We start from the raw sequence: 15,072 nt of genomic DNA, 5'->3' as shown, positions 1-15,072 counted from the left end.
CTGCATCAAATATTATTGAGTTCCGACAGTCTGCTATATACCATGTTAAGCATTTTATAATGCATTATTTCATTTAATCCTCACAAAAATTCTATGAGGTAGGTATAGTTACGTAGCTCAACTTTACCATTAAGGAGACTGAAGTTCTGATAGATTATGTGCCAAAGTTTACACAGCTAGTTAAAGGACAGGGCAGCAATTTGAACCCAGGACATTCAACTTAACAGTGAAACTCTTGAGCTGGTACCCACATCTCCTAGAAACAGAGCTTGTGAAGAGTGGAATTACTAATACAACTAAGTAGCCGATGCTGGTAATTTTGCAAATATCCTAGAACCTGATTCAAGGTTCCTTCAGCTATTTTAGTTATTATTTCAGTGTTATACAGACCAGGAGATACTTCCAGTAACAAACTATATTTGTGGCTGATAAATGATTCGGTTTATGTGTGTGGCCATGAGGAAAATATTGTAAATATTTTTGCTTTTTCCCATTTTCTTAGCTGCTATTTCCACACCAAACCCGCCTGCATATCTTTTTTTTTTTTTTTTTAAAGATTTTATTTATTTATTTGAGAGAGAGAGAATGAGAGAGAGCAAGCACATGAGAGGGGGGAGGGTCAGAGGGAGAAACAGACTCCCTGCTGAGCAGGGAGCCGGATGCGGGACTCGATCCAGGGACTCCAGGATCATGACCTGAGCCGAAGGCAGTCGCTTAACCAACTGAGCCACCCAGGCGCCCCCCGCCTGCATATCTTAAAACAGGTTATTTGGTCACAAGCAAGTAACTAATCAGACAGGTATCAAATCATTGCCATTATTAGAAAAGCACTTAAATCACACATTTTACGTGTAGTAGTGTTTTATCCATATGTTTGTGTGTGTGCATGTGTGTATGTGCACAAGCAAAACAAACTTACTTTAAAATTATCCTCTATCACGGTCGTTAATTCACACGTTTCAACAAGGAAGGACAATGGATAGTAAGTACTCTAAGGGAAGGATGAAATGAGGGGTGTTTTCTTACGATGCATAATTTATATTGTAAATATTCTTCTTTTGAAAATATATATTAATAAATATATTAGTAAAAATTTCCCTTCTGGAAAACTCTGACTTCAGAAAAAGCAAGACAAACAACCAGAATACAAGACTCTGTCTTTTCACCTTGGAGCGGACAGCATTTTCCATTTAACTATATGATGATTTGCTAATCCATGTGTCAAGCCTTCTCCCTTGGACCCACTTTTTAATTGTTAATGAGCTGAGCTTCTAAGCATCTTAAAAACATATCCTATTTCATAAACAACTATAGTTAGTTAAATAAACTGTCTTGACATTTAAAAATGGCAGCAATTATGAGCCAAACTCTAAGACTGGTGTGTCAATTTTCTACTATGTAACTTAGAAAGAGATAAACTAACCCGTTTTAGACGTACACAAACCTCTTTTCTATGTAACCTTTAACACAACGCGGGTAGCTGCCAACCTTCCCCTTAAGTCCATTCTGTTGCGCATGGTGCAAGCAAGATCTGTTAGGTCACATAATTTATGGCACTTGGCAGCGCTGTGGGATACAAGCTACAGTATCCGCCTTGACCAAAGCAGACGGGCTGTGCCCTTGCTGAGAGTTAGCGCAGCCTCTCAAGGCTATGCGAGCGAGAGGCACTTCAAAGTGAGCCTTGCAAGCGTTGTGCAGAATGCCAAGGGACTAAATGGGGATAAGGAGAGTAACACTCTAAGTCCCCTTTGGTCGTTTTGTAAAGGACGGAGGTTCCAGAGCTTACCACTATTTGTACCATCTCATAGCTACAGTGGGATATTTTCCTAGCAGACTGACATTTCATCCTCATAGTAACGGGAGGTAAGCACGTTATCAGTACGCACATTTCACAAACTGGAAAACTGGCTTAGGAAAGGTAAATAATTTGTCCGAGATCATAAATCTAAAACCTACATCAATATAAAATCAAGATCATAAATATAAAGCCAGGTGTTGAATTCAGGTCCCCTGACCACCTACTTAAATGGCCTTTCCACTAAAATTCTCACTAAATACTGTGGAAGAGAGGGGAGGGAGGGAGGGTAGAAGGGAAGGAGGGAGTAAGAAAGGAAGGAAAGAGAGAGAAAGAAGGAACACAAGTAATTTATAAATACCGAAGGAAAAAAAAGGATAGGAAAATTTTATGAAACGTTGCATTCACACACTTCTGATTTATCTCCTAGAATTCTCTTTTCCTACACTCTGTCTTCTGCTGACAATAGTATTGATAGCTGACCACGTTTGCTATAGGGCTTTTGTTAGAATCAGAAGAATTTCAATCATTAAGAGGAATACCCATAACAGTATTTAGAGTTTTGGCAAAGAAATAAAAATAAGAACACCCTATATCAGAAGGTACTGTCCTAATGCTGTACCGCACTTAACTTTCTTGACCCTGACACTTTTGAAGACAACAGGCTAGTTATCTTGTAGACGGTACCTCAGTGTGGGTTTGTTGACGCTACCTCACGATTCGATTCAGGTATTGCCCCTTTGGCAAGAATAGCACAGAAGTTCTGTACTCTGTATCAAGTGGCACAAGATTTCAATTTGTCCCATTGCTGAGGACGTTCCATCTGATCACGTGACTAAGGTGGTGTCTGCCGGCCTTCTCCATCATAAAGCTACTACTCACCTCTTTGTAATTAATGAGTATCAATTAAATCCAGTAAATACCCTGATCATGATCAAACTTCCAAGGTATTTGTTCATTTTTCATATCAGAGTAGGTTCATCATTTCCTATTTTATACAGCAGGTTACAATCCTTTGCTATCATTTATTTTGAGGTTTACATGTCAATGGTGGGAGCCCTTCACGGTCTTTATGACACACCACCATCTTTCTTTGAGCACTCCCTTACTATCTACAACACCAACATGCTCAGGGCTTATGCTGTACTTTCCCCTGCAGTCCTAGAATCAGACACTTCTCCCAGGATTCTGGTTCCTTCTTGTAGAATGATAAACAGAAACCAGAATCTGGGTGCTTAGTGTCGCCTAACCAGGCTTAATTTATTCTTTGGCATTTGCAGAAAAGCTGCTTCCAGCTCTTATCAGTGGACACAGCCAGGGACCATATACACATTTACACACACACACACGTTAATATATATTTAAAAATAAACAAATAAAAATAAATTAACTATATTAAAAATTAATTCAAAAGTACACAGATAGATAACCAGGATTTTACATACCTCTGAGTTGAATCCAACAACACAGAATTTATTCTAGTTTCTTCCCTCTTCATATTTGCAATTCCCTTTTCCCGAATCCTTAATACAGTTCCATATTTGACCAGTCCCCTGTGCGTAAAATTCTCCACAACTGTCACCTCACCATCGCTCTTCATCCTACTCAGGCTCCACACATCAGGGCTGCCACCCACACACACAATGCCATCCTCACCCTGCTCAAGGACTCCTGGTAACAAGCACCTTGGAAGCCTTCTCCCCTCCACCACGCTGGCTCTGACTCCCTGCTCTGGGCCACTGTGGGTCCCCCACCCTCCAGCTCTAAGACATCTACCTTGCTTGGGCTTATCTAAGAGCTTTAGGACTGAATTACTCAGGAAGAAAAAAATGAAGGGAAGAGAAATCACTTTGATTTTAAAATAAAACACAATAAAATAAATGGAATACATAAATTCCTATTATACTATTTTAGCATTTCCCGTCAGCTCTTAATAATAGCAAAATGAAGGCTACTTTATAACTTTACGTGGCAAATGATAATAAGTTCTTATAATATCGGGCATCAATATTCTACTTCCCCTTTTTTATACATATTATCTCTACTACTAAATCTCTTGCTCAAACTTAGATATTAGAGGCACCAGAATAAATTATGAGATTACTTAAAATAAGTTAACTAAATTAAAGTTATCTTAGTAGTTTGTGTTGTTCTTTTTTAAAGGAAATTTTCCATGAGCCAGTTGAGAGTGAAGTAAAGCCGTTAGCACACACAGACATTAATATCTAATTAAGAAAGTCTCAGTTTAATCTTACCCTTGAGAAGATATTTTCCAGGGAGCTAGTTAAAGATCTCTTAGCTTTATTTTTCAGAATGTCAAGTTTGAACCTTCCACTGCTTGTTGCATTTTCCGGGATTATACTATTTGAAATAGTCTATAGAAAGAAAAACAGATAAATTTTAGTTTAGAAACATTCAAGGTTAAATGAGGGCTTTAAATATGGGCTTGACTAAGCCATTAAAAAGCACAAGAATTCTTCTGTAGCGCTATTAAGGAGTAATAATTTAGGTTCCACACTGTGAGCATACAGATTATAAGGGCAGGGGTTTGCTTTTTAATATTATTAAGTAATAAAAAAACACAGATCTTTCCTTTATGCCTTTCCTTCTTGCTAATATATTCCTGCTATATTTAATAAAAATTAAGCATGAGATGTCAATTTTTACTGCTACTTTGATTAACAACTATAACCATCCCTCTCCAAGCTGCATATTTTATATCCAAATTACCAAGGAAAACACAGAAAATAAGTCTCAAAGAACAAAGCATCTTCTAGTAAAACTGAATTCTGCTAATGCCTCTGTGACAATCCCATTTTCATTTGTGAGTCATTTATCTTTCAAATCAACAAGTACTCATTGATAGTACTAAGCTGTATGAGAATCTACAATATGTCCACTATACGAGGTTCCCTCTATATTTTTTCTATTGACTAACAAGCTACTCTGTATATTACAGGGTTGGCAGTGCTAGAAAATTTCCAAGAGAGAAACTTTATTTGTTTGAAAAGGGGATATATACACATTAAACAGTAACACAAAGCAACATGTATCAAATCTGGAAGCATGAAAATTGGCTGTGGGTCTCAGGAATAAAAGGATTGGTTGTGGGTCTCAGTGGTCAGGAATAAAAAAAAAAAAATAGGCAAGATTCTACAGGCAGAAAAAAATGGGGATGGAGAAGTTCTCAGCATGGGGGATGATGTTAGCAAAATCATAAAGACCAATGCTCATGGGACAGGGGTCAGTGCAGGTGTTTGGCTAAAACAAAGGAAAGTAGCTGAAGGTTAACTTGGAAAAGTGAGGCTGGAGATGAAACTTTGAATAGGAAGAATCACTGATCAGAATTTATAAGCAGAGGGGCATCACTGTAAAAGTAATGTTTGGGGGAAGATTTATCTGAAAGGAGTATTCAAAAATCACCTGAAGGACAGAAAATCAGAGACTGAAAGCCCAGACTAGAGAATTCAGCACAGTCCATACACAGGCAATAAAAGGTCCACATTAGAATCGGCTAACAGATCTAAGTTACTGATAAAAAGAAATACGACCCCCATCAAGAAAGGAAAGAAAACAATGAATATGGATGTAGGTTGGACTGGGCTCAGGTGTGGATAAAGGACTGGGAGGACATTCTTCTCAGGCTTTCCAGGCAAAGAACATGACTAAAATAGGGAAGTTGTGGGGCGCCTGGGTGGCTCAGTCGTTAAGCATCCGCCTTCGGCTGAGGTCATGATCCTGGGGTCCTGGGATCGAGCCCCACATCGGGCTCCCTGCTCAGCAGGGAGCCTGCTTCTCCCTCTCCCACTCCCCCTGCTTGTGTTCCCTCTCTCGCTGTGTCTCTCTCTGTCAAATAAATAAATAAAATCTTTAAAAAAATAAAAAATAAATACATAAAATAGGGAAGTTGTATTGGTACTTAAGCACAGTGCTTGACATAGTAGCTGCTCAGTAAATACCAGATGAATAAATGAAAGGAAGAAAGGAAGGGGCAAGGGAGGGAAAGAGAGTGAGGCTGAACTTAGCTACTAGCAGAAAAATAAACAATGTGTTAAAGTCTCCTCTTCTGTGGTCTTTAGGGCCCTCCATCACCAAGAAGGTGCACATCCCTGCTCACACACTTCTTTGGGCCTCTAGTCAACATCACTATCACCACCAGTGACTGAAATCAGCAAACCCGTTCACAGATTTTAGTCTTTATGTTTCTTGACCTTCCTGTATCACTGGACATGGTTGATGTTCTAACTTGAACTTTTCCCCTACCTTGGTCACCTACCGTAGCAAATCTCTTCCAGTCTCTTTCTACCCTATCATCCTCTTTCAGTCTTTTCCCTGGCACCATTTTAATTCACTCATTGCCTGAAATGCAGGGGTTCTTCAGTACCTGCTTTGACTTCAAATCTATGCCAAAACTCATTGTCTTCCATATTTATTCACAATATCAACTCAAATTCCTCTGTAGGCACCAAGTCCATTTTTCTAATTAAATCTCAAACACCTTTCTTTCTTTTTCTTTCTTTCTTTCTTTCTTTCTTTCTTTCTTTCTTTCTTTCTTTCTAGGGGGAGAGAGAGCACGCGCACATCGGGGGGGAGGGGCAGGCAGAAGGAGAGGGAGAGAAAATCTTAAGCAGGCTCTATGTCCAGCATAGCTCAATCTCACGACCCTGAGATCACGACCTGAGTTGAAATCAAGAGTCAGACGCTTAACTGACCAAGCCACCCAGGTGCCCCCCAAACCCCCTTCTAAAACTTAACTCTTATTTCTTATTTCCATCCGTTGTCCCACTCTTGTTTTCTTCCTATATTTCTAGCTCAATTTCATCCACTTCCCCCACATCTGAAACTCTGAAGTCTCTCCTAGCAATCCCCTTTCGCTTCCTTGACATGTTCCTGGTCACAAAGTCCTGCCGATCATGCCTCCTAAATAGCTCCTGCCTCATCTCTCGCCCTCCCCCACATCTCCAGTAGTGCTCTAGCTCAGCTTCTCTCCAAGACAAAATAAATTTTTAAAGACAGACTCACTCAATCTATTTATGTAGCAGTGTTATCTCTGTCTAGCACATACTTCTATCATTGTACCAATCCCAACATTATCTCCATATTTTACTTTATTTGATTACATGTTGGTTTCTCCTCCTCAACAGTTAGATGGTAGAAAAGAGCTGTCATTATTCAACACCACTGCCTAGTAAACAGTATGCAACTTGATAAAAGTTTGTGCAATTATATGAATCACTTCTCGCATATTCTATTACAAAATTCTCCTGATTTGGGAATGTGATTTCAGTTCTAACACTGTCAACCCCCTCACCCATCAACCTGTCCCACAAATCAGCCATCACTATGACAACAGAATTAGCTCTTCTTTTTAAAGATTTTATTTATTTATTTATTTGTTGGAGAGAGAGAGAGAACACAAGCAGGGGGGAGGGGCAGAGGGAGAAGCAGGCTCCCAGCTGAGCAAGGAGCCCGATGTGGGGCTCGATCCCAGGACCCTGGGATCATGATCTGAGCTGAAGGCAGACGCTTAACTGACTGAGCCACCCAGGCGCCCCAGAATTTTCTCTTTAAATTACAAATCTGATCTCATGCTCTTACCTTCAATGACAAAGTCAGGCTTAGCACTTAAGTCTCTTCATCATCTCACCGCTGCCTATCCTTCCAGCCATTATTTCCCCATCAATCCCCAAGTGCATCCTAAAAATCCATTAAGTACTCTGAAGACCTGCACGGAGTATGTTATGGTCACAGCTACTGCATAACTTTGTGCTCAATGTCCCTTTCTTAAAAAACACTTCCTTGACTTTTTCAATTAACAAACTATCTCCCCTAAAACTTTGGTCCCCTGCCTCCCCCCCTAAAAAATTTCTTCCCCTTGAATTCTTGAATTCTTCCCTTCATCCTTACTCTGTATTCTGGCCCTAAAGCAAAGACATAGCTACTTTTGAGCTCACTGCACAGTCTTTTAAAAAGCCACATTGTTGCCTCTATTCTATGTATCCATTTATCTATCTGCATTCCCCTTTCCAATATTTGAGCCCTTCCCTAGAGGATTCATTCATCTCTTCTTGGTTCACCATTATCACACAGCTCGGCTCAAAGAAGATTCTCTAGAAGAGCTGGTTCAATGAATCCAATTCAGGAATCACTAATAAAGTGATGTGTGACTTCTTCTGAATAGAGTGAGATACAGAGTAACCTGAATTTGTGTTACTGAGAAGTAACTGTCATCACCTTCTTACAGGGCTGGTGCCGGTATCTTGCTTTATCTATATGCCGCTGGAAACACATTCTCAACCACATGCACAAAAATATCAGACCTTTGTTTGCAGCTAACATGGCTGTTTCCAAAATGCTATCTGCTTCTTTGGGTGTTTGCTATTTACCCATCAAGGTTGTGTAAACTTGTAATGAAATAAAATGTTCGTATGAATTTGAAATAAAATAGATCAATATAACCAAAAAAGCATGTTCATTCTAAATCACGAACATTTGTTATTACTGTTTTTATACCAAGAACCCATTTTTTTTCACATTTTAAAGCTCATCATTATTTTATCTCAATGTTAAAACCTCCTATAAAACTCCTAAGATGTTGAAAAATAAATCTGATTGATAGAACTTTAGCCCTAAAGGTGAGAACACAAAGAAAAGAAACTCCTTTCACATCTTCTGTGATATTTTGACTAAAAATATAAACAAAACAAAAGTAGGTTAAGGAAGAAAAGCATCTTCTCACCGATGGGCCTTCTCCAATGTGAATGTGTGTCTTCTGCTTGGCCTCACACAGCTGCCTCAAATGTAAAATCACAAGTTCATTCTCCTCCTGGTCACTGACTGGCTTCATTTTCTGTCCAGGAGACAAACCAAGAGCACACTATGCAACACAGCTTCTCTCATTTTATTGTATTCCCACTTGGTTTTGTGTGTCTGGCAGACAGACATAAATAAATCTAAGTGTTTCACTGCTCTCAGAAGCAAGAGTAACAGTGGTATTCTGGTTACTATCATATATAGTGCAATAGGATATATATCTTTAATTTCAGAGAGAGGAGTGAAAAAAAAACTTGTAAAAACAGGATCCAATTCTCATTTCTTATATCTTATTTGTGAGAACTATAAATCATGTTACCTGAACTCGCTCAAAGATGTCCGCTTGCTCGTTATCTGTCAGTGATGAGAGATGCCTCTGTATTACCAGCTTGGCTCTCGGGGGGTAGAGACCTAGGGAAAATGATGGGGATAAGTATTAAACAGAATATAGCTGCAGAGATCAAAATGCATATATCAGGTATTACAGTTTGTCCCTTTGCCAGCAGGCTCTGAGGTTAAATCTTCTCAAGGAGCGGTCCCTGCCTATAACAAACCTTGTAACACTACCACGAAATGATGAAAGCTAGATGGAACCCTTACCAAAATCAATGGCCCCCTGTCAGTTATCCTGAAGTCAGAATTATTAACAAGAAGTTTCTAAAGGATACCAAATCAACAGCATAACCAGGTACCATTTAGTATACGAACACAGACACTGTAGAAACTCATTAGTGAACTGGCCAAACTACTAGTGAATAGCATTGGCCAAAATCCTCTGAGCTTAAACCATGACATAATACTAATTTAATATTAATAATATTAAAAGGCAGAGCTACAGCATAAACAGGAGTCTCTCCTCCCCATGCAGGTCTTGTTCCATGGTAACAAAATTTCAGGAATAGCAATAGTACTTAGTAATATAATTAGTGTTATTATTCTACCATGAAATTGTTACCTTTTCATATCATGTTATTTTTATATCTATCACACCCTTACACATAATTTACATCAAGTCCTTGGGCAAAAACATTTTCCATGAAAACATTTTTGGTTTTATAATTTTTTTTCTATTTTAATTTTAATTTTTTTTTTTATTTATTCATTTGAAAGAGAGATGGAGACAGAGAGAGCACAAGCAGGGGGAGAGGCAGAGGGAGAGGGAGAAGCAGACTCCCCACTGAGCTGGGAGGCCGACATGGGGCTCAATCCCAGGACCCAGAGATCATGACCCGAGCTGAAGGCAGATGCTCAACCGACTGAGCCACCCAGGTGCTTGATAAGTTTTTTTTAAAAGAGAAGAGTTATTTTCCTCTGAGTAAGATAACACTGTTGTGTGTTTATTTGCTTTATATTTTATTACCCGAGTGAGATATATTCTACATTTCTTAAATATTCAAACATTATAGATAGAGCTAAATTTGCCTTTGATAGGTAGTACAATCAGTGAGCAAAGGCATAAGAGACAAGAGATTTGTGTAGATTCAAAGTATCTTTCCTGGGAGGGGGGTGGGAGGATGGGTTAGCCTGGTGATGGGTACTGAGGAGGGCACGTTCTGCATGGAGCACTGGGTGTTATACACAAACAATGAATCATGGAACACTATATCTAAAACTAATGATGTAATGTATGGGGATTAACATAACAATAAAAAATTAAAAAAAAAAAACAAAGTATCTTTCCTAAAATATTTGTTGGCTCCAGGGGGAAGAGTAGTAATTTTATAGCAGAAAATTGCTGAGAGCACCCTGACCAGGTGATAAGGCCAACATGACCAGTAATAAACTCAACATCATGAGCCCCGTGACAGGATGCACTGAGAAGGAGGCCGCGCCATTTCTATAGTGCTCTTGCTGGGAGGAGTACCCTCAGTCCAAATGTAAAAAGATGTCAAACAGGCTGAACTGAGGGACATCCAGCAAAGTAACAGAGCGATGCTCATTGGGGATGTCAAGGTCATGGAAGACAAAGAAAGACTGAGGAGGAGCTGCAGACCGCAGGGGCCCAGGGTAAGGCAACAACCACAGACGAGCCAGAATCCCGACAGGGATCCTGGAATGAAAAAGGACATGGACAAAACAACTGGTGAAGATCAAATGAAATGTTTAGTTGGGACAATAATATTGTACCAATGTTAATTTCCTGTTCTGGACATTGCACTGGGCTATATAAGATGTTAACAACTGGGGAGGTTGCGGGACGAACATTTGGAAACTCTGCGACTTCCCTGTAAATCTAAAAATAGAGCATATTAAAAGTTCTTTAAAAAAGAAATACAGGGTATTATTTTGTGTATTTTTCCAGATATAACAAAGTGTATGTGTTATTCAGCAAATTATCATTTCACTCAATTATACAATTTTAAGATGTATCCAAGTTGATATACAATTGGAATTCATTCCTATTAATTGTTCCATTGTATGCATGTACTTCAGTTAGGCTATTGATACACATTTGGGTTGTTTCCAATTTTCCCTTATTTAAAAACAACACAACCTTGAAAATGTCACCTTCTGAAGCTATATAAGAGTTTCTCTTATCAAGACAGGGAACTGGTGGGTAATTTTAGGTTAATTAATTTCTATTAACTCTCCCAAAATGCCTATCCCAATTTACACTACATTCAGCCTCACATAAATGTATCAATATCTCCACAATTTCACCAAGAGTTAATCTGATGATTATCTTATTGTTGTTTCCATTTTCATGTCTCTGACATCTAGTGAGGTTGAAAATCTTCTCGTTTTTATTATTGGACCTTTTAATTTCCTTCTCATATGAGTGTTTTTTAATATGGACTGTGTCATTTCCTACTGGTAGTTTTATCTTTCTCTCTCAAACAGTAAGAATTCTAATAAATTCTGATTACCAATCTGCTATCTCCTAATTTAACTTCCAAGGAAATAGTTGTTATGCAGAAAATGTAAATTTTTATGAGGTCAAATCTGTCAGTGTCTTATTTTAACAGTTTTTGAATTTTTGTATCTTCATAAAGGTTTCCTTGTTTAAGGACACCAGAATATTCTTATTTTCTTTTAATGATTTTAATATTTTGTTTACAGTGAGGGGTTTGATCCATCTAGAGTGTATTTTGAGTAGGATAAGTGGAAGGAATCTTTCTCTCTTTGGATAGCAAATTGATCCAACACTATTTCCTGAGCAATTCAGCCTTTCCACCACAAATTTATAATGGTCTCTTTACTGTACACCAAGGAATCTTCCATTTTTGTAAAGGTACAAATGCAAAAATAATGTGCACTGTTAAATCATAAATTTTAAAATATGAATATTACATTTAAATAGTCCTTGATCACACAGCTGAATGGATATTCAGTAAACACTGCTGTTCATCATCAATTTTGCCCTGTGCCTATGATCCTGCGGCCTACTGAACAGAAATCACAATTTTTGCATTTACAATGATGAAACCATTCTCTGCCATGTTCTGGCACTTGCACTCTCCCCATCTATCCTAACAGCTATCATCCTGAATTGCATTAACCGGCTCACATGCCTGTCTTCCACGCTGGGCAGTAAGCTTCTGAGGGCACGGCCCACATCTCAATCACTTCTATACTGCCAGTATCTAGTGCAATGCTTGGCCCCTAGCAGATGCTTAACAAGTATGTATCGAATTGCGTTTCTTCTCCCGTGAAGTAGTTTCCAACCTTTTTTGTTAATGAGATAATGAGGAGAAAGGGGATGTGAGTCACAGAGTCACCTCTTCCTCATTCCCCCTCCTCAGAACACTTTTTTTTTTAAAAACCTGCTTTACGGTATCACATCCATTACGTCTGTCATTTTCAAATGTCCCTCAAAAGCCACACAAGGTTTGTTCCAGTTCTACAGTTTTAGGGAAAAGGAACACAGCATCAAGTGAGAGGGGAAGAAAAAGAGACTTAAATAAACAGTTGACATTCTCTCTTCACCCACTGAACAAACATTTGGTCAGTTCTCATTAAGTACATAGCAGACGTAAGAACTGTGGGAAATACAACTAACTCCCTTCCTTGAGTCTGCCTTCAGAAAAAAAAAAAGAATTAAAAATGAAAAAGAGAAAGAAGTGGGGAAAATGGCAAGCACCTCAGAGAGACCGAGAACACACATTTGCCTGGACATGAGAAATGATTCTCTGGGCTCTGGTTTCACCAGAAAAAAAAGACCCATCCGCCCAGAGTAAGGACTTTCTCACTTCCCAGATGCCAAAGCAAACTCTTCTTTCGCCCCCGCCAAGTTCTACTGTACCTTCAATCCTTTCACAGAGCTTATGCAAAGAGTGCATAGGGCAGGCCTCACACAGCTTAATCTGGGTCTTGGCACTCTGCAGGGCAGCTGCAGTGCTGAAGGCCTGTTTCAGAGTCAGCATTACCTCATCCACCTACGAGAAGAAACATAACTCAGGTCTCTAAAACATGTGCCTTCACAGTAACACATTCAAAGCCCAACAGCAATATGAGACTTTGTTGATGCTAACTAAATAATATATAATGGAATTTGACGACTACAGAGCTAGTAGAGAGAAAATATCAAGTGTAACGTTAGACCTTCAATTATACTATCACTGAAAGCTGGATAGAGTAAGACCATTTTCATGTGTATAACACTGATTACTTGGAGGCTATTTTTAGATCCCACTGAGTGCGACACCATCACTGACAGTTTAAGGGACGGTCAATCAGATCTTTGTTTCATTAAGTAGTGTAGCAGATTTCTTTGGAAGTTCCGTCTGCAATATATAAGGAGCAATAGAATAGGTTTAATGTTCACTTTTGGTAATAGGTATCCTATTTACTTCATCCTTTTGGATTACTTTTAGTGTAAAAACAAAACATGGTTTAAGCAAAGTTCTGGGGGGCAGGGAATGAGTTCAATTTAACGAATGTTGAGGGAAGTCTGTGAAGGTTGCTGGTCTTACCTCTATGTCTGCTAATTTGTTATCATTTCACTTCTGATGTGCAATACTAAGAAGTTCTGACATTATAGTGTCCAACAGCTGGGTCTCACCACTAGGTCAGCAGTTTGAAAACTACCAGCTGGTTTCTCCCTAGCCCTTCCAATGACTCGATCAAGAAGTGTGAATCTAGCAGTCTAGTCTCCTGCTTGCTTCTCTGGGGTCAACTATCAGCTCACTCTCACGCACTGCTAATCCGACTTCAGGCCATGTCTCTGTGACGCAATCATTAATGTAAGTTGTGGCTTTCCCATGCTGTAGAACTGAGATCAAAGGCTCAAACCTCCACGGGGAGCTGTGGAGTACCAAGGGCCTCACCCGAGCTAGCTTTGATATTGAAAACCACCTTTTTTAAAGTCTCTCTTTTCCCTCCCCCTTCAGCCTGGTTTAAGAATAAGCTATTATTTAAAGGATTTAATCTACTTCTGCATGTGAGTGTATGAAGATCCTGAAATGAAAAGAAATTTTATTCTTCTAATATTACTACTAAAAGGAGAGATCAAACAGTAAGCAGCCAGTCATTATTCATTTATGTTTTACAATGTTACCAAGTTTTTAAAAGGGTTATGAATAATTTCACATTGTTCCATAAATAAAAGTGGGTTATTCATAAAGTCTGTTCTTTTAACTATAATTAAAAAATAAAGATTTCTTATTCTTGAAAATAAAAGCACTACATGCTTAATGCCTTTGCAGTTTTATTTCATTTGCCTTGTTACGTATGTATTCAAAAATAATTTCAATTACTATGCATACGTTTGTTTCTACTTTCTTGTTTCTCATTTGTTAAAGGCACTGAAAGGATGAGTTATCTGCTTAGCTTTCACATGGATTTATTGTTACTTAGTAATACTACCTTGTAAAAGACCTCCAATGAAAATACTGAACTTTCATGTTTTCTTCTCTATTTCTAGATGAAACAAGAGGCCATTTCAATGGCGTCTAATATGTGGCCACCAATTTCTTCCAGCCACAAATATTACTAAAATCTTTGACTTCTAAAATTTTAAATGTTTTGCTTTTTTAGATACATCACTTTTTTTTAGATGGCCTATAAATTCTATCATGGGATCAGAGCAACTAAAAGTTCAAATTAGTGTGGTAGGAATAATTTTTTTATTCTAGATACAACAGCAACAAAAAATCATAGGTCATGTTAAAAGGCTCAAAGTAAAGGAATGCACAAAGATAAATCAATCATATGCAAACAGAAGGAGAGTATTCTTTGCATTACCATCAGGCAAAATTAAATTTGCAGTGAAAAGTATGAGATGGAACAAAGAAAGCCAACTTATGATATTAACGTAAAAATCCATAATGAAGATAATGCTCATAAACATTTATGCACCAAACTTAGGTATTTTATGGCATATAAGAATAAGCCTAAGAATCACAGAATGTGTCAAGGACTTCACAGGATTACCTAGTTTAATTCTCTGGAAAAATGTAAACTATTAAACCCTATACAAATGCTGCATCTTGGGAGCCTGAGTCATCTTCTTCTTTTTTCTCTTT

General features: G+C 38.4%; 1 protein-coding gene across 7 annotated transcripts in view; it reads right to left on the bottom strand.

Annotated features, from left to right (window-relative positions):
- TBC1D4 (TBC1 domain family member 4) overlaps nucleotides 1-15,072 on the bottom strand; it is a 177,112-nt gene that overhangs the window by 43,070 nt on the left and 118,970 nt on the right. For all 7 annotated transcript variants that reach the window (XM_078070249.1, XM_078070250.1, XM_078070251.1 and 4 more), the window contains 4 exons: nucleotides 12,852-12,984; nucleotides 8,928-9,019; nucleotides 8,535-8,645; nucleotides 4,051-4,170 (listed from right to left, as the gene is read on the bottom strand). In XM_078070249.1, coding sequence (XP_077926375.1) covers nucleotides 4,051-4,170; nucleotides 8,535-8,645; nucleotides 8,928-9,019; nucleotides 12,852-12,984 — 456 coding nt within the window. The remainder of the gene's footprint in view (nucleotides 1-4,050; nucleotides 4,171-8,534; nucleotides 8,646-8,927; nucleotides 9,020-12,851; nucleotides 12,985-15,072) is intronic.

Source organism: Halichoerus grypus, chromosome 4 (genome assembly GCF_964656455.1).
Source record: "Halichoerus grypus chromosome 4, mHalGry1.hap1.1, whole genome shotgun sequence".
NCBI classification, from domain to species: domain Eukaryota; kingdom Metazoa; phylum Chordata; class Mammalia; order Carnivora; family Phocidae; genus Halichoerus; species Halichoerus grypus.
This window is presented reverse-complemented; position numbering and strand designations above follow the sequence as displayed.